This window comes from Paroedura picta, chromosome 11 (assembly GCF_049243985.1).
Source record: "Paroedura picta isolate Pp20150507F chromosome 11, Ppicta_v3.0, whole genome shotgun sequence".
NCBI lineage: Eukaryota > Metazoa > Chordata > Lepidosauria > Squamata > Gekkonidae > Paroedura > Paroedura picta.
This window is the reverse complement of record NC_135379.1, coordinates 62,155,435-62,175,122: the sequence shown is the minus strand read 5'-3', so window position 1 is coordinate 62,175,122 and position 19,688 is coordinate 62,155,435. Positions and strand designations below refer to the sequence as shown.

General features: G+C 50.7%; 1 protein-coding gene across 1 annotated transcript; it reads right to left on the bottom strand.

Moving 5' to 3' along the window:
* Positions 1-433: 433 nt before the first annotated feature.
* Positions 434-18,866, bottom strand: TECRL (trans-2,3-enoyl-CoA reductase like). Its single transcript, XM_077303685.1, has 12 exons — positions 18,515-18,866; positions 15,136-15,187; positions 12,829-12,873; positions 11,687-11,790; positions 8,245-8,360; positions 7,569-7,674; positions 6,867-6,939; positions 5,918-5,961; positions 4,085-4,142; positions 2,874-2,959; positions 2,119-2,164; positions 434-1,729 (listed from the first exon to the last, which is right to left on the bottom strand). Exons 1-12 carry the CDS (start codon positions 18,746-18,748, stop codon positions 1,602-1,604), a joined length of 1,092 nt encoding a protein of 363 aa, XP_077159800.1. The 5' UTR covers positions 18,749-18,866; the 3' UTR covers positions 434-1,601.
* Between the last annotated feature and the right edge of the window lie 822 nt (positions 18,867-19,688).

The following is a 19,688-nucleotide window of genomic DNA, read 5'->3' as shown; positions in this document are numbered from 1 at the left end:
CTGGGGAGGAACAAATAATCAGGCAGGTAAGTCATTAGGTAAAGGTAAAGGTATCCCCTGTGCAAGCACCGAGTCATGTCTGACCCTTGGGGTGACGCCCTCCAGTGTTTTCATGGCAGACTCAATACGGGGTGGTTTGCCAGTGCCTTCCCCAGTCATTACCGTTTACCCCCCAGCAAGCTGGGTACTCATTTTACAGACCTCGGAAGGATGGAAGGCTGAGTCAACCTTGAGCCGGCTGCTGGGATTGAACTCCCAGCCATATGGGCAAAGCTTTCAGACGGCTGCCTTACCACTCTGCGCCACAAGAGGCTCTTCAGGTAAGTCATTACAACTCAGTAAAAACTCATCCATTCAAACAAGATCCTTAAAATCAATATTAGCTTTGTCCGAACAAAGTCTGAGTCCAGCGGCACCTTTAAGACCAATAAAGTTTTATTCAACCATGTTTTATTCGGCTTTTGTGTGCAGGCACACTTTGCCAGTTTGGGTTGGGCAGTAAAGAAACAAGTAAATAAGTTTTTTAAAAACACGGTTTCCAAAATACAGGCGAGTACAGAGTTCGAAATTTCAGCGATGATTCTTTACACATATTAAGGCCACATGCAATCTGTTTCAATGCACATTTTCTCAGAAGTAAATCGATGAATCTGACTTGGGCTGAATTCGCTGCACAGGATCGTAGCCTGCCGTTCAATGTCTTGCAGGCTTACTCATCCTTCTGTCCCACTGAAGAGAGTGAGATTTCCTCCCGAGGAGGTGGGAATCAGACGGAAACCTTCATTTGCATTAATTGCAGTTTCTATTTGTAATAACAAAGAGTGTAACGCAGCTTGGGTTGAGCGGCACCGTTAAGACCAGGGGTAGTCAAACTGCGAATGCTGGCAGGGGCTCCTGGGAATTGTAGTCCATGGACATCTGGAGGGCCGCAGTTTGACTACCCCTGGTTAAGACCAACAAACTTTTACTCTGCAAATAAGCTTTCTACCCCAAATGAAACTTTCTTGGCCTACAAGTTGCTCCTGGACTCCGCTTTTGTTCTGCTGCTTCGGACCAACACAAGGACCCACTTGAATCTGCCAGTCTCATTAAATGGTCTCCAATGGAACTGCTGGCAAAAGGGAGGAAATGAGCACATCCTCATTTCGACCAGCATCCAGACTGCTTTCTAATGAAGGGCCTCTCGTGGAAAGCTACTTTTGTACTGGGGAGAATTTCAAAAGCAGTTATTTATGGGAAGTGGGGACCCTGCTGCTGAACCAGGCAAAAATCGCACCGGGTGCCCTTCAGTCTCTGCAGCTGCCTCTGGACCGCCCAGCACAATGCCTCTCCCCCTCCTGGGCCACAGAGAAATGCCCTGCCCAGCACTGCCTTCCCTGGAGCCTTAGAACCCGAGCTGCAACCTTCGCCCGTAGAGCACCTGAGCAAGTCCTTGGCTTTACCACCCGTGTCTACCTGGGACCTCCGTGTTCAAACGGGATGCTGGAAGACGGCTCTGATCCACCATGACTGCTCTTGAGATATTTGTTCCCTCCATGCCCTGCTGGATCCTGTCTGGAGAATGGGACAGAGTGGATGCCCCACCTCCCATCCGGCTGCATTCACAGTATAAATGGGATCATGGCTGCTTTTCTCCACCGAGCCAAAGTCCCCTTCTTCAGGTACAGTTGGTGCTTCTTCCGAGCCCAAAGTGCCATCTGGATGGCCATCAGGAAGGCAAAAACACCCGCTAGGAAGAGGGGGAAGGAACGGGTTCTGGCGTCAGTCCACGACGGCTCGTTTTCTGGCGGAGGCAGCCGTTCTGCTGCGTGGAACACAGGACCCTGCGTGGGATCCATGGTTGCAGGAAGAAGGGCAAATGCTGCTCTTTGGGGCTGCTTTGTAATCTTGCCAGTGGGAGAGCGCACACACATAGGCAGGATCGGTCCCTCACTGTCGGGGCCACCTGGTGAGAGGGGCAGAGGCTCTCCAGGGTCTCGGGCAGAGGAAGGACCTTGGAACTGGAGACGTGGCCAGGGACTGGTCCTGGGGCCTCTGGCATGCAAAGCAGAGGCTCTCCCCCTGACCCACAGCCCTTCCCGCGGGGTACAACATCTTGCTTAAATGGCTGGCACTTACCTGGCAGAGTTTGCGTCATTAATGTAAAACTAACCCAAGAGCCAATCTGTTGCGAAGAAAAGAAAAACAGGAATTGACACACCCTGGGAGACCGAGGGGAAGAGCCAGGGGGAGCAGAAGGGACCCAGCGCCAAAGATCAAGGGTGGGAAGGGAGGTGCATGGCTTTACTTGGGAAGCCAAGAAGGAGGAGGTGGTTTTTATACCCCATTTTGCACTACTTGAAAGAGTCTTAAAGCAGCCTGCAATCACCTTCCCTTCCTCTCCCCACTGCAGACACCCTGTGAGGTAGGTGGGACTGAGAGAGCTCTGACAGAACTGCTCTGCAAGAACAGCTCTAACAGGACTATGACTGGCTCATGGTCACCCAGCTGGCTGCACATGCAGGGGAAGTGGGGAATCAAACCCAGCTCGCCAGATAAGAGGCCACCGCTCTTAACCATGGCACCAAGCTGGACTGTGGTTCTGATTTGCAAATCCTCCCAGTGGGCCTTGGAGATCTCCCAGAATGAACCTAAACACTCCTCTATAAAAGAAACTTTTTTTAAAAAGCGAAAACCTTTCCAAGCCAGCAATCTGTGCATCCGCTCCTGGATTGGAGCAGTGTCCACTGCAAGCTCTCAGCTTGCTCGCAAATGGATTAAGGTCACCTCTGAACTAGGTCCTGTCTGGAGACCTCGCCAGCATTCAGTATGCTAAAGCCGCCTCCTGAACTTAAGGACACAGGCCCAAGGGAGGGATGTGGACAGGAGGGTACCTCATAGGTATAGTTTGGACAGGAGACCAACGTAAACAGCCAGGTGAAAGGGTTGATGGACGGACTTGGAAAAGAGGCTTTGTTTCCTTCAGGAAAGGAGAGAAAAGCAAAATTTTCAGAACAATTTGCTCAGGTGTTAGGTGACATTTACTGCCGTGGTTCTTAGCCAAAAAAATTTCAGAACCTGACCAGAGGCATAAACTACCCTTTTGCTCCTCTCTCATCCACAGCTTTTCCAGTAGTTATTACAGAAGTTTCCCCTAAGAATATTTAAATTTATACTTCAATTACACCCTTTCTCTGCATAGGGACCCAAAGCAGCTTACGTCATTCACTTCTCCAGTTTATACTCACAGCAACCCTGTGAGATCTGTCAAATTCTCAGTAAGCAGACTCACCGCTAAAGGAAATCTCTTTGTTGAAGAAGATGGAGAACAGGGAGCAAGCTGGTTCCTTGCTAAAACTGAAAACCCAGCTAGTAAGCAGACTATAAACTTTCTCTAAATCCCCTCCCCCCCAATCTGAAATTAGGCATGCTGGATGAGATGCCATGTGCGAACAATAGTTCCCATGCAGAAATGCATGCAACTACAAAGGAATTCCTCAGAGATACATCCGGCTAGCAAGGTCAAACCAAGAAGACGTTTTCAGACGATATATGAGAGAGAGACCTCGGGCCACAAGGCTGTGGGAATATGTTGCACCATTAAAGCAGGGTGTAAACTGATCAGGGAAACATCCCATGACAAGAGCATGAGAACTGGTGAACATGGCCTTGACCCTGGGGCCTTCTGCATGCCAAGAAAATGCTCTGCCATTAAGCCATGCCCCAACCCAAGAGTAGCCACGTTATGCTGTGTCAGTAACAGCTATCTATTCTTCACCCTTTATTTGTAACCAACGGATTTCACCGGTTTTGAAGTCCTATTATTAATGTATTTATTTAAACATTTATATTCTACCTTTCCTCATGCTTAAGCTTAGCTGCATTCTGAGCATGCATAGAAGGTCTTTTATGCTCCAAGCTTGTATAATTTATTTATTTTGACAAAATTGGTTCTAAAGCTAACAGGAATAAAACTAAAATAAAACTCTACATTCATGCATCTCTACTCCGAACAAGTGAAATTAGCTACCATAGGGAAAATTTGCCACCACTGGAAATCTTCACCTTGACGGAATTTTAAGGAAAAGAAAAAGTCACCACAAACCTGATAGATTCCGATGGACGAGGGCTACATTGATGAAATGACTCCCAACTTCACAAATCTGCCAGAAACATGGCAAATATCTCTATTAAATGATATGATGTTTTCAGTACCTGGCTTGCCCCAGTGAGGAAGATTACCCAGAGCAAATTCAGAATGAATTTGTGAGTTCCTGCATTGTGCAGGAGGTTGGACTAGATGACACTGAAGGTCCCTCCAACTCTAGGATTCTATGAAAACCAAGGCAAATTCAGGTAAGGGCTTTTTATCCCAGCTCGACAAAAATGTGGATTTCAAGCCAAGAAACAATTGCTGATGTGGTTGGTGGGTTAGGAGACTTCTTGGGAGTCACCTAAAGCAGGGGGAGTCAACCTGTGGTCCTCCAGATGTTCACGGACTACAATTCCCATGAGCCCCTGCCAGCGACCGTTGGCAGGGGCTCATGGGAATTGTAGTCTGTGAACATCTGGAGGACCACAGGTTGACTCCCCCTGACCTAAAGAACTCTCAAACAATTGACACAGTGTGAATTCGTAATTAAAAAAAGTAATAATTTTTTTGCAGGTATCAGACTATTACCAGTATTTTTAAGAAAAACATATTATTGAAATATGCATTGAACTACATTTATTTTGCAATAGTGATTCCATGAGTTTGTATAATAAATAAATAAGGGGAATAAATGCCTCCTTAGAAACCGCAAACCCCTGGAACGATCAATGAGACTCTGAGTCAAGGGTAATTAAGGACCTCAGAAGAGCCCTGCTGGATCAGCCCAGCGGTCCATTGAGCCCAGCATCCTGTCTCACCTTGTGGCCAATCCGTTCTTCTTTACAGCCAACAACAACACATCAAGCTGCCTTATTCTGGAGCAGATCTACAGTATCTCAGGCAGAGGTCTCCCCTTCTTAACTGGAGTTGCCAGAGGATTGAGCCTGGGACCTTCCACTTTCTATGGGGGGCAGAGTCCAAGGTTTCTCCCCTGTTGCTGCCCCTGAGCACTGGTATGTCCTATCTCTAGAGGTGGAGGCTCCTTTCATTCACCGTGGCTAGTAGCCATTGATGGACCTCTCTAGGGATCATCAGCACATTGGCATCTGCTGCGCAAAGAACTCTTCGGGGGACGTATTCGGAGAGATGGTCCCTCAGGTACGTGGGTCCCAGACTGCATAAGGCCTTAAAGATCAGAACTAGCTCCTTAAACCTGATCCGGAATTGAATCGGCAGCCAGTACAGCTGTTGGAGAACTGGTCATATGTGTGCTCTCCAGGAGGTCTTTGATAGGACCCAGAGAGCTGCAATCTGGGCCAACTGTAGCTTCTGCGTCAGGGACAAGGGAAGGCCCACATAGAGTGAATTACAGTAATCTAGCTTGAGGGTGACTGTCACATGGATCACTGTGGCTAGGTGTCCCGGGCCCAGGTAAGGCGCTAGTAGCTTCACCTGGTGTGCCAGTTTGATGACTTGGGCTGCCATTATAAGGGAGGCGTTGAAGGTCACACCCAAGTTCCTGACTGTCTGCGCAGTCTCTGAAGCTGCACTCCGTCAAGACAAGGGAGACGCGCTCCCTCCTCTGGACCTTTCCTTCCCAGCCACAGGGCCTCCGTCTGCAGACGGTTGAGCTTCAGGCAGCAGAGCATTGCTGCATAGCCAGGCTAGGCTTACCCTGTTGATAGTACGCCTCCCCTGCCCCTCCCCATTGCCAAGGGCACCCAGTGGGTGTCTTGGAAGGTTTGGGTGGACACCAGCCTTCAGCCCCTCGATTGAGGACAGGGTCTCCAAGGCCAGCGCATGCCTCATTTTTCATAATCATATTTATCTGGCCCAAATACGTACCAGAAAAGTAAGGGCCGCAAAAGTCACTTGCTTATTCCCAAAGGCTAGAAAACATAAAGAAACATTCCATTAGCCCTCAGCCCTGATCTTTTGTATCGGCCAGTGGTCTTCAAAGTGACAGCTGGAAGAGACGTGGAGCCTCAGGGGGGCCAGCTGCCAGGTGGTGCCTGGAGATCTCCGAGAATGAAAGTACAGGCGGCAGAGGCCGTGTTTCCGGGTTGGGGGGGGGGGGGATGGCTGCTTTGGTGGGGTGACATTATCTTCTGCGGGGATCCCTCCCCAATGCAGCCCCCACCCCACGCCCATCTCCAGGAATTCCCAGTCCTCCCCGGTCCATGCAGGATGGCTGGCCAGGGCTCCTCCCCCCTTTCTGCCCCAGGAGGCAGAGGGCCCCCTGGCAGGAATCCCACCTTCTCCTGCAGCTGCTCACTGCCGGGGGGGGGGGGGATCTGCACTCTCTGCCAGCTGCCCTCTGGGGACATTGGCCCCCTCCCTTCCCGGTAGCCTCGACTGCTCCCCCAGCCGGTGTCTGTGTTCAGGAACTTCGGCAGATGAGCTTCGGAGGCCAGTTTCAAGAAGCCGCCTCCAGTCCCAGATTTCCCACCAGTCTCACTGCTGTGCCCAGAACGGTGGCTGGAGCCATTCTCCTCTGCCACCACCTTCACTCCTCATTTTTTTTGGGGGGTGGGGGTATTTCTACTGGCCTACCCCCAATGCTGCATGCCAAGTGTGTGGGAGATGGAGCGGAAGGTTTCCAGCTGGATCGTTTTCCTCCTACCTCAGCAGCCAGTTTGCCCAGCAGCGCAGAAGAACCATTCCCTTCCCGGTCAGCCGAAGAGCTGCAGAGCGTGCTAGAAGTTCTCCAGTGTTGTTTTGGGAGGGAAATCCTGCATCAAATGGCCCCTTGAAGGAAAGTTCAAAGGGGGGCAGTGTCCGTGGTGCTACTTACATGGAGGGGTGTATTGCGGGTGGTTGATGTAATAAGCAATCCAAGATGTGAATCCCCAGTAAAAAGTACAGCCCTGTAAGAAGAACAGATGCCCTGAAGGCAGGGAGTGGCAGAAGGATGAACTCCTGCCTCCCGGTTCCAATGTGCCTGGGGAGAGGTTACCGAGGGCCCTTTCCCTTACTCCCGGAGCGCTTGGAGCTCTGGGATCCGCATCCCTTGCTCCTGGCCGGTGGCCTGGCCTAGGGTCTAGGCTTGCCCCCACCCGAATGTTTCCTCAACTTAGATGTCAGCCTGTGTTGCTCTTCTGTGCCTGACAGAGAGAGTCCTGGGAAGGCAATTGTAAGCTGCTTTGTGACTCCTTCCGGTAGCGAAAAGCAGAGTATAAAAAACAGCTTCTTCTTCTCACCCCCCCCCCCCTTTCTGAAACTGAGGTACCGATGCCAGACATCTGAGGGCATCCCAAATTCAGTTTTTGGAAGATTCATCAGCCGGGCTGATGACATTTGTTTCCTGTGATGCGACGGCCGTGACTTTCAGGAGGGCTTCTGCTTGAGTGCAGTCTGGGAACGTTCTGCCCCAAAGAGGAACCTGCATTTATTCCCATCAGCTGATGTGTGGGGCAGGGGAGGGTTCAGCTGGCTGACGGTGTCTTGATCTGCAGAGAGAAGCTCAGTCATGATGTCTTTGACCTGCAGAACTCACCTTGATCAGGTTCTTCAGCGGCGTATGCCCTTCGGAAATCTTGTGCACAAAAAGCGTCTCCAGAAGGTGCCGTAGGTAATGGACACAGTGGCAAACACAGGCCAGGCTGGAGAGAGGAAAAGGGGAGGGAGGCAAGGCTGGGGGGGGGGGGCAAGGGTGGCTGGAGACAGCCCTGTCCAGAATCTCAGCTGAAGCAGCTCCAAGGGGGAGCTGCTGTGCTCTGGCCCAGGCTGTCCCCTGCGCTTCCTCACAGGAACCTGTGGGACGTTCCTTCTTCCTTGCGCCCTGTTTGGCAGGACGGACTTTGGCCCCGCATGCCCTTCCCGAATGGCCCTGACGATCCCCTCTCCACAATGTTGCTCTGTGCCATCATAACTCCCTTTCCCCTCTAGTCATAACCTTGTTGGGCTTGTGATCAATGTTTCTCACCTGTGAACGTTGGCTTGCTTCCCCTTTGCCAAGCAGTTTCATATTTTGCTTGCCTGGCCACCAGGGGGCTGCCCTTTGTCGCTCTGAATCCCCCCTCCCCAACCCCGAGTCTCCGACTGGAGGCAAGGGAGCTCCCTGACCAGGGGTCTGCTGCGGTGCTCAGGGCAGGCTCAGTCCCAGCGCGAGGTCTGTGGTCAGCGTGGCCAGCCTCTCTCAGCACACCTGCCCAGAGCCTGCTCTTACTCACTGAACGATGGGATGGCGGACGCTCCGGGCACTCTCTTTCGCATCGTAAATGCTGGAGAGACGAAGGTAAAAGAGCAGGTAGATGAGAAGGGGGCCGGTATATTCGGTCAGGAAAACCTGGGAGGAAGGGAAAAAGAAAAAGAGGACTAGCACCCACAAGGCAGCCTCGCACTCAGTCAGACCCCTGGCCCATCCAGGTCAGTCGCCTGCTCTGGCTGGCAGCAACAGCTGGCCTTCCCCATTCCCTGGAGAGACCACGAGGGATGATTGCTGGCCGAGACCTTCTGTAGCACCTCGCCAACTGAACCTGGAGGGTCCGGGGGAGTCCCAGGGGACACATCGGGGCAGCCTTCAGGGTAATAAGGGTCCTTCTTTATGGACCCCAAGAGCCTTGAAAAACCAGGTTTCCCTGATGTGGCCAAATTGCAGGATCAGTATTTGAAAACAGAACAACTGGGAAACAGATTGGTATATGGTTTGCTTCCTATATTCCGGGAAGGTAGAAAGGCAAACATATAAGGACATAATAATACACACTATTTAATATAATTTTATATTCTGCTTTTCCACTATGTGCTGCCCCAAGTATCTAATAAATGAAATACATTTTAGCATAAAGGTAAAGGTAAAGGTATCCCCTGGGCAAGCACCGAGTCATGTCTGACCCTTTGGGGTGACGCCCTCCAGCGTTTTCATGGCAGACTCAATACGGGGTGGTTTGCCAGTTCCTTCCCCAGTCATTACCGTTTACCCCCCAGCAAGCTGGGTACTCATTTTACCGACCTCGGAAGGATGGAAGGCTGAGTCAACCTTGAGCCGGCTGCTGGGATTGAACTCCCAGCCTCATGGGCAAAGCTTTCAGACGGCTGCCTTACCACTCTGCGCCACAAGAGGCTGAAACCACAATTTACAGAGAGAGATTTGTCTTATCAAAAGTATAATACAGTCCGATGAAACGTGTCATCAGCCCAAGTGGTCGATTGGCCCAAGCTGCCGTCCTGTTCTATTTCCAATGAGGAGGCTTCATTTATTCCCTTCTCTCCAGAGGGGGGCCCAGACCACTCCCATTGTCCTCCTCTCCTTGGTTTTATACTCGCAACAGCCCTACGAGGTAAGTCCGGCTGAGTGGGGGGGAGCTGAATAAAGTTCAACATGGCACCCCCACAATAATCAGTTGGAGAACCACAGAACACTGCAGGGGGGATAAAAAAATATCCAAACCGTCCACAGGATTTCTTTATCGAGTTTGGTTCTCCTGCTTTCCCCTCCTGCTGCACCCCAAAGAGCCAACTGGGAATGTTGTTCCGGGCATCAGCAGGTCCTCCAGCACAGCACTGGGCAGCAGGAGGGGCAGGAGTTGGCCAGAATTGCAGCCTATCCTTCCACAGATGGAAACGGCACTTCCCACAGACCACACCTGCACCTGCGTCTTGGTGCGCCTCGTCTTCTCCTGATCCCCTCTTTTTTTGTTGGGGGGGGGGGGGCTGGGGTTCTGATGGAAGAAATAAAGGAGCTGGTCTGATGGGTTTTTCTGGGAAGGGGGGTTCTCTGTGAATGACCCACCGCTGTGAAATCGTTTTGTCTTAACACCGGGTCAATGCAGCATTTTTTTGTTGGGGGGGGGGACAATTTAGGAAAAGCCAGCAATGCCCTTGGAAAACTCTGGCAGAGCTCCAAGGAAAGACAATTTGTTTACACAAATCGAGACAAGAACAGAAAATAATTAAAATATCTTCTTGGTATGAATGGGATGGATGAATGTATTTTTAAGGTGGAATAACAGGAAAAGCAGCTGGCCTGTCTATTGCCCAGTGCAGGGGATTTAGTTTCTTAAACCCCGAAAGTGGAGCCCAAAAGAGTCCAGGCCTAACGCATACAAAATGTACAGCATGCCTAGTATGCTTCTCTGTGTCTTCTATTTATATGCAGCACAACAAGAACAAGAGAGAAAGTTTATCAATTCTTGATTCCATGAATAGCAGAGATAATCTTTGGATTAGACTAGAAGCATTAGCCCTGTGATGTCAGGGGGTTGGTTTATAGTGACAGTGACTCTGCATTTCTGGTTATATTAAGGCAACAGTCTGACTCTGATTTGCCAGGGAAAGCTGGGGTGTCAAATGGGGACTTTGGGCAGGCAGACTCCAGATTCCAGGGTACTTGAGGACTGTCATCTAATTTTGAGCAGACAGTGTGATGTGATGGTAAAGAAGGCGAAGAAAGTCTTGGGCTGTATCAACAGAGGCATCACATCAAAATCACAAGATGTCATAGTCCTTATGCTCTATACAGCATTGGTCTGACCCCACCTGAGTCCTGGGTGCAGTTCTGGAGGCCTCATTTCAAAAAGGACATGGACAAAATGGAGAGGGGGCAGAGGAGAGTGATGAGGATGATCCAGGGACCAAGGCATTTTTTTCACAGTCAGGGTAGTTCAGTTGTGGAGTGGGCTGTCTCAGGAGGTGGGGAGCTCACAGGTAGACTTCAAGCAACACCTGGACATACATTTATCCTGGATACTTGAGGCTGATCCTGCTCTGAGCAGGGTGGGGGGGAGACTAGATGGCCCATAAGGCCACTAGACAAGGAAACTTTTGTTAACTGGAGAGGTTTATTCCACTCGGTCCTTCCCTGGAGGTTGTCACTGTCTCACATGGCCAAGTCAGTTGGCAAAACCAAAGCAAAGAATACACTGCGGTCTACTGAAGAAGAAGAAGAAGAAGAAGAAGAAGAAGAAGAAGAAGAAGAAGAAGAAGAAGAAGAAGAAGAAGAAGAAGAAGAAGAAGAAGAAGAAGAGTTGGTTCTTATATGCCGCTTTTCCCTACCCGAAGGAGGCTCAAAGCGGCTTACAGTCACCTTCCCATTCCTCTCCTCTTCCTCTGAATTGTGTGGATCTAAAGAAGAAGAGTTATGTTTTATACCTGGCTTTTCTCTACCATAAAGTGTCCCACAGTGATTTACATTCGCCTTCCCTTCCCAACCCCACAACAGGCACCTTGTGAAGCAGGCCGAGTTGAGAAAGTTCTGAGAGAACTGGGACTGGCCCAAGGAGGTGGAGCAGAGGATCCAACCCGGATCTCCAGGTCACTGTGTGTTGCTGCTAACCTCTACACCATGCTGGCTCTCAGCTTATGCAAGCAAAGCAGCAGCTGTCTCTGTTGGAAGGCATGAGGGGGAGCTTAAATCTGGCAGTTCTTTCATGCCTTTCCACGTGACAGCACTTAGCCTGAATAAGGCTGGAAGGCCATTCTCCAGCAGTGGCGTGTGCCAATCATTTGCTGCTGCAAGCAACTCCACAGCACCTCTGGACTGATCTCGTGGTGTGTGCAATGAAAGGACGTGAGGCCACATGGAAGATCACAAAGGAGAGGACAGAGAAGGACCTGGGCAAGCCACACACACAACTCTCACTCATGGGCGGGTTTTATACAGGTCAGACTTACTGTTGTCCAGCTGACCTGCTGGCCCATATCGGTGAAATATAGCGTAATGATAGAAGAAGCTGCAAGGCTCTTGATGTTGACAGAATCTTTCAAATAGGACCCGTCTAGAAGAACCAAGAAGGGAGAACAAGTGACATATAACTCCAGTTCAGTGTCTGTGAGTTAAACATGGTCCAACTTCAGGAGAGTCTCTGACAAGCAGAAAGCAAGTCGCCTTGGTTCCGATGTCACACTGACCTGTGGTTTCCTTCTCAGGCAGAGTGTAATTAAGGATCCCAGGCTTAAATGAACTCCCGTCCCCTGTGACCCCTGATCCCAGGTGACCAGGAGTTGGTTTCCTCCACACAAACTGGAATTCTAAGCCACAATACAAACCTGGTTCAGAATCCCAGTTGAAGGGGAGATTAAAGCTCTGAGCCCCTACATTATCAGGAACCAGAAAGAGCTCCCAACCAGGACCTAGTCTGCACACAATAGATAATGCATTTCCAATGCACTTTCGAAGTAGATTTTCCTGTTCCACACAGGAGAATCCAGCTGCCAAAGCACACTGAAAGTGCATCGTCCTGGGTGTGCAGACTAGGCCCAGGAATCCTTAGGCATGTTCCTTGTGAGAAGAGGACTTCAGTGAAAGAAACACAACCAACTGAAGCCTCGTGTGAAATCTGGGGGAACGTTGATCATGGAACGTGCTGCCTGCCCAGTTCTCACACTGCAATTTAATCCAAATGGCATCTATCAAAACCGACTCACAGGAACACACAACACTGCCTTATAGGGAATCCATCCATGGAGATCAGTATTTTCGACTCGGGCGTGGAGTGGTTGTCCAAGGTCACCTGCTGCCAGATCCTTTGAACTGGAGGGGGTGGGGAGTGAACATGGGACGTTCTGCCTGCCAAGTGCAGGGTCTCTGCCCCTGAGCTATAGCCCCGCCCCTCGTTTAGGGTCAGACCCCCCCTGATTCTGTTGCCCTCGCAGAGAGAGGCACTTCCTTCCAGGGGAGGAAGACATTCATATCAGGGAAAGATGATGCCGGCACAGTTGATTCCCAGAAATCAACCCACAATGCTGGAATTCCCTTTTTCTACAGGGGAAAATATATCTTTTTCTTATGTCTTTGCAGCACAAGGAATACTTACTGCGTTCCAGTCGCAGGCCTATGCGAGACGGATACCACTGAGGACCTGGGCAGGGAATTGAGATACAAGACATGGCATTCCAGAGCACTTTGTAAAAGACAAGGGGGTTTGTAGGGCTGCAGACTTAGGGTTGGGAGATTCCTGTTGGTTTAGGCTGGAGGCTGGGAAAAATCAGATTGAGACGGAGGCAGGAGCACCAGGGGGAATCATGTCCTAGGTTCCACCCTCCCAAAGTGACTCTTTTCCCCGGGGAAACCACAAACTGGGAACCAGCAGTAAATCCAGAGCTCCAGACCTCGCTTGCAAGCTGGGGATCCTACCGCTGGGCTCTGCAGTTCCCGCGTGGCCGGAGACCGAGCTTCCTGCCAGGAAATGCCGTTCTGCTCCTCCAGCCATCTTGGAACTACACGCTAGAGAGGATGACTCCTTTTGGATGACCCCCACGCGAGGGTTGGGGGTGAGTGGAAGGCTGGAGAACTCTTTCCTCCCCCTCTTTGCCACAGACTGCCTTTCCCTAGGGCAGGGGTAGTCAAACTGCGGCCCTCCAGATGTCCATGGACTACAATTCCCAGGAGCCCCTGCCAGCATTCGCTGGCAGCGGGCTCCTGGGAATTGTAGTCCATGGACATCTGGAGGGCCGCAGTTTGACTACCCCTGCCCTAGGGCTTAAAAGGGGCATCCAGATCAGCAAACTTCAGCTCGTGTTTACCCTCCAAAGCGAAATGAGAAACCACAGTTGGTTTGTTACATAGTTGCTCCATGCACCTTCCCCACTCCCAAAAGTCTGTATTGCTGCGGTCACAGACTAGCACAAGTCAACAAAATTCCATTCTGCCACAAGAAGTGAAACACCCTTTAACAAAACCCCACACATGACATTAAGACGGGCGGTGCATATTCCAGGGGGAGTGTATCTTGAGTAAGACGGTCTATTAAAGTTATTATTCAGGTTCTACAATGCATATGTGAGCCTTAAGCCACCCATGTCTGGCGAAGGTAGTGAGGCAGAGAGGGAGTGGCTGGCCCAGGCATCGGCTGGCCAGTTCCCAGGACAGAGTGCTGCGTCTCTCAGAGGCTGGCCAGATCTGTCAGACCAGCCTGTGGGGAGATAGGGGGGAATTTACTGGGAAAAGGAACCGTAGAAGCCAGAAATAAACCCAGAAGTGACACAGGCAATGTCTGATCCGTGAGCAAACTCTCATCCCTTCTGGGTGACATTGGCATGATGCATTTATGTCTGGCCTCTTGCTTGGGTGTGTGTGTGGGGGGGGGGGTAATCTTCCCCTTCCTGTTAGCCCTGGAGTGGGGGGGGGATCTCCCCCCCTCCCGCCTGGGAACTGGCAGGCCAGGTCTCCCAGATTTAACTTCGGCACAGCTCTGCTCAGCTCCCAAGATCTGGTGAGATGGGGCCTTGTGGGGCCAGGGCATTTCTAGGATTCATATAATAAATCACGTTTAGAAAAATAAAGTTTTCAGCACCCAAGGGACTGGCTTTGAATAAAAGTATGCTTTTTTTTATACAGGGAAGCGGCTGTGTTCCTGAAGAAAGAAAGGAAAAGATTTTAAATTTTAGAATGAAAAGATATGACAATTATCCCTGCATTAAGCACTTAGTTTCAAAAGGGTTCTTCTTTGCTGCGATTCTGTGGGAAGATAATTTTAAAATAAGAAACAGAAATGCTTTTTCCGGTGGGCGGAAGACGGAGCCTTGGGCTGCCTGGTCCTTCTCAAGGACACGTGGGAGCAACTGCAGGGAGATAAGCCCCCCCTGAGGAGTGGGACCCTGGGGAGGGGGCCGCTGGGGAGGACAGGGGAGAATGGCAGGCCCATGGGGAGAGGGAGAGGACCGGGCCATGGGAAGCCTGGGTCAGGGCTGGTGACTGGAGCACAGACCTCAGTCTCTCCCTTTGGGGGGGGGGGGATTGCATCTGGTTTGGAGGGCTAGAGCAGCCCCCCCCCTCTTGGTGAGGTGCCCCTGACAGAAAGGATTTCATGCTTTCTTGAGTGCAACTTTGTTCACTGCTTGGCAGTTCAGGGCAAGGTGATCGTGACGGGGATGGGGAGGAGGGCTGCAAGGTCAGCTGGGATCCACCCAGAGTTGCCTGCCACCCTCCACGTGGGCACCGCCGGGCAGTGACTCAGGCCGCAGAAAGCATTTTGCCCTTTCCGGACTCCCTGCCCTTCGGAGAAACACCAGCCTTTTGGTCCCGCTGGTTCCGCAGCTCTCTTCTGACCTGCGATGAATCTCTGAGCTCTCAGAGGACTGGAACAAACGTATTTGCCGCCTGCAAACAGCCAGGTACTTACAGATTTTGTGAAACTTGTGCTTTACATCCAGAAGAGTAGAGGAAGGCGGTATCTGAAAGGGGGGGGGGGGGGAGAAAAAAAACACGTTTGCTTTTCCTGTCCACCAACCTTACATCTTTGAGGCTGGAAAAAAAAATTAACTTGTGCCCCTTCGTGCCCCATGGTCCTGTTTCCGCAGGAGTCAAGCACTCCTGTGCCCCATTCATGCCAACGCAAAGATTTCAGCCAGCGGAGCAGCTACAAAGTGGGGGGGGGGGTGGAAGCTGGGAGAACCAGGTTCAAATCCCCTCTGCTGCCATGGAATCTGGCAGGGTGACCTTGGATGGCTCACACGCCCTTAGCCTCGCCTACCAAACAGGGGCGTTGTGAGGATATAACGGAGGACAGGAGAATGTGAGCCACCCCTCACTGGGGAGAACGGCAGGGCGTAAATGAACGAAATAATGATTGTGACCCATGCTCAGTTCTCGGACTTGATGGGAAATGTGCTAATTGTTGGCTGGGATGGAAGCAGGGAGAGCTGCCCCTTCCCGTAGCCCCCAGGGCAGGCGAGCCACCGTCTCTGTTCCCAGCTGGTCCTCATCGTTGGGTGCAGCGGCCCAAAGGAACAGGGTCAGTGGGGCTTGAGAGGGCCTCCTGCCTGCCTCTCTGGTGCGTCCCCTCGGCCACACTGCCCCCGCCTGACCTCTCCCGCCTCACAGGGAGAGATTAGCGACTTGCTTGTGAGGAATGTGTTTGGCTTGGATTTCCCTGGCACAATACAAGGGCCTGCGATGTCTGGACTTCCTATTCACCTGCTCTGCGCTGAGATGTTTTGTGGGGAAGAGAGATCCCTGGGATTGATGGGTACCCTGGCCGGACACTGAAATAGCCACTTGCCCGGAGGGAACAAGGGTGCTAATCTTGGGGGAGACCTGAAGGGCCACCGGAGCCTCCCCAGAACAGCTTGAGAAATGGCTGGCAGTTGTGGGTCTGGTGGGGGTTGGGGGCAGTGAGGGACATCAGAAGGGGCGTGATGCTGCAGAGGGGTGGTGGGGGGGATAGGGTTTCCAGATTTGGTTGGGAAACCCCTGGAGATGGAGGGTGGGAGCCTGGGGAAGACCGACTCTTCAGTGGGGGGCAATGTCATAGAGCCCCCCCCCCAAAAAAAAATTATCCCTTTTCTCCAGGGAAACTGATCTCGGTCGTCTGGAGAGGAGCTAGGGATTCCCAGGTCCTGACAACTCTACACATGTAATTACATACAACATAAACAATGACACATTAAGAGAGTAATAACTTTCTGACAAACAATATGTCCATTTTACAGGTAGGAAAGAAAACTGAGGCTGGCATGTTGCTTCACATTGGCAGGAGTAGGCAGCAGGCTTGGTAACCTGGCAAGGAGATTGGCTGTCTGGATTGCCTGGGAGTCCAAGCGGGTGGCGACTGAAGCAGATGAATATGGCATACATTTGCAAATACTCTTTCCAGTTAAGTTTACTCTCTTTTAAATCTCAAAGTGTAGTGAGTCTGGATCTGTGCCTCATCCACAAAGGTAACTAATAACTGCATGCTTGCAAATGCCCTGCTACTCTGCAGCTCTGTTTCTCTGCAGGGACTCAGGACACAGCCAAGTCCCAAAGCCCCAACACCAAGTATCCTGGTGCCGGACATGCCAGGCCAATTTGAACCGTTGGGAACCTGCAAGCATTTGGGGAAGGCACCTCATTTCCCCCTGTATTTCCATCCCAACACTATTTCTTCTTTCCCGGCTTGTGGCATCCTCCATAGTCCCAGTTTTCCCTGTCTCTTCCTGTCCTTCCTATCTACCAGCCAAAATACTTTCCATCTGCCCCACCTATATTTATCTTCTTCATTTATACTCTGCCTTTGCTCCTCTTCTGTGTCCTCACGACAATCATATTAGATGGGTTATCCTAGGCCCCAAACCAGCCATTGAGTTTCCACAGGACACCAGCCTGAGTTCCCTCCCTTGAGGCTCTAACCACTGGGCCATACTGGCTCTCTTCAGCTGGCCAGAACTAAACAGTAGCAAGCAGCCAGGCCTGGGTGAGTCGTGCAAGTCCTGGGGTTGCTACTAGGCCTGGCATGGATGAAAGGCCAAAACAGCCCTGTAAAAAACACACACACACAACTGCAAGTTTTCCTGAGATAAGCCCAGGCTTGACAATATTGTTGTGATTTCTCAGCAACAGCACACACACACCCCGGGGGGACGAGTGAAAAGGTAAAAGGTAAAGGTATCCCCTGTGCAAGCACCGAGTCATGTCTGACCCTTGGGGTGACGCCCTCCAGCATTTTCATGGCAGACTCAATACGGGGTGGTTTGCCAGTGCCTTCCCCAGTCATTACCGTTTACCCCCCAGCAAGCTGGGTACTCATTTTACCGACCTCGGAAGGATGGAAGGCTGAGTCAACCTTGAGCCGGCTGCTGGGATTGAACTCCCAGCCTCATGGGCAAAGCTTTCAGACGGCTGCCTTACCACTCTGCGCCACAAGAGGCTCTGCATGAATCAAGTTTTTAAAGCTACAGGAGGTATCATTTATCATTGGAGGGGACTAACACCCTCATCATCATTATTAATATTTTGATTTCATATTTTTCCAGGGCTTTTACAGGTTTGTAGAAAGATCCATCTCTGGCCCCAGCGCCTGGATTTAAGAATCCACAGATGAGGCCATATTGAGAATTAGGTATATTAATATCACCTGAAGATTGTCAGTTACTAAAACTGAATACAAGCTATCAAATAATAAGTATAGGAAATAAAAATCAAGTTTCCCTTCAGATGCTGAAACTTAAATATTAAAATCCACCAGCCGTCAAATATCCCTTATTGCCAATTAGTTGTTCAGTGTCATTGGCGATCAAATGTCGGTGGAGCCGAAAAATGTCTAATGAATATATGACAGATACTGAGCTTCAGCAAGGGGACACCAACCGGTGCAGTTGGGCAGAAAATACTAGCAAGCAAACCAGAGCCAGAAATATTGAAGCTCCACATCACACGCCATGTTCACGGCGGTGGGATGGACTTTCTGCTCACGGGAGCAAGCTTGAGCACTGGAGGGTTTTTGATTTGCAATCCCATTGAAAAGTCACAGCGCTGCACTGAATCAGGCCTTTTGTCAGTCTTACCTAAAGCATACAGTTAAATATAACATTCAATATGAGTATCATACACTGTTGGCAAACCAGATTCTGTTAGCACGATGCGTCACAAGTGTTTTGCAACTTGGGGAGCATAAAACTGACGCCGCTGAAAAAGCTTGCAGAAGGAGAAATGCTTTCCATTATTAAGGTCACATTTGCACGCAGCTAGTGCTCCAGTCAGCTTGCCTGTCCCACGGCCCACACGCAGGCACGCCTGCTTACCTTGTCCACCACACAGATCTGCTTTTTGCTCTGGGCATCAAGAATCTCCACTTCAAAGTATGCGATTTTTGAGTGTCTTTGGACGGGGGGCGGTCGCAGGTGGCCAGCGGAAAGAACCAGTTGAGACAGGCTGAAGAAAGACCTCATGTCATTTTGGGGCCCTGGCGGGGCAGCTCCATGGCCAGCAGGGTTCCTCTTGTGCTCTGCAGTGTTGGGCTTGTGTCTCCGGAACATGGCCAGCACACGGCACCGGGGCCTGTCATGTCCGCACAAGACACCTCCAAGGGGCAGTCTGCTGTCCTGACATCACTTAAATACAAGCACAGGCTGGTGGGACACAAAAGGTCAAGTGACATTCCATTTGGAGAGCCCAAGTTTTATATAGCAGGATTGGAAACAATAGCTTTCTAATCCGGGACTATTTTTAGCTTGCTATTGTGATGTGTGGCATTACTGGGCAAAGGGGTTTCGGTTTGTTCCCCTGTTTATTTTAAACCTCCTGTTTGAAACAGCTTGTCCTGCTCAGTTGCTTTATCTTGGTTCCCTCATAATGACAGGCTGGTTCCTTTTTAAAACTATCCCGGGCTCTAAAGGAGCCAGGAGTGGCACGCAAGAAATGCCTTCATTATCTACAGAAAGTGGGCGTGTGCATGTGTCCGTTTATGAAAAAGTCAAATGCCATCTGTGCCGGAGGTATTAACTAACACACAGCATATCTATACTAAGTTTAGGATGCCGAGGAATCGACCCGTCAGATAGTGCCAAATGACTGCCAGATATTATGAAATACCCCGGGCTGCCAAGAATACTCTGAGTAGGAGGCAGTTTTCCATTTTTAATTATATCACACGGTCATCTGACAGCAAAAGCCAGAGTGAAGATTTCTTTCCCAGCTTTGCCAGGTATGTGTGCACATGGACATGCTCGCCCACTTCATTTAGGACCAAGAATCCCCTTGTCTGTCCACACATGGCCTCTGAGAAAGGAGGAGACAGATTCCTGACCTTGGTAGGGTTCTGGCCACAGACCTGGAGCACGCAGGGTCAAGGCTTCGGCTGCCTTGTTGAAGGACCAAGGTTTAAAACCAAGATCTTCCCTCTGACCTTCGTAGTGCCTCCTTTGCTCATGCAGTGGCAGAAGAAACTGGATTCCACTTGGATCTTGCAAATGTCGC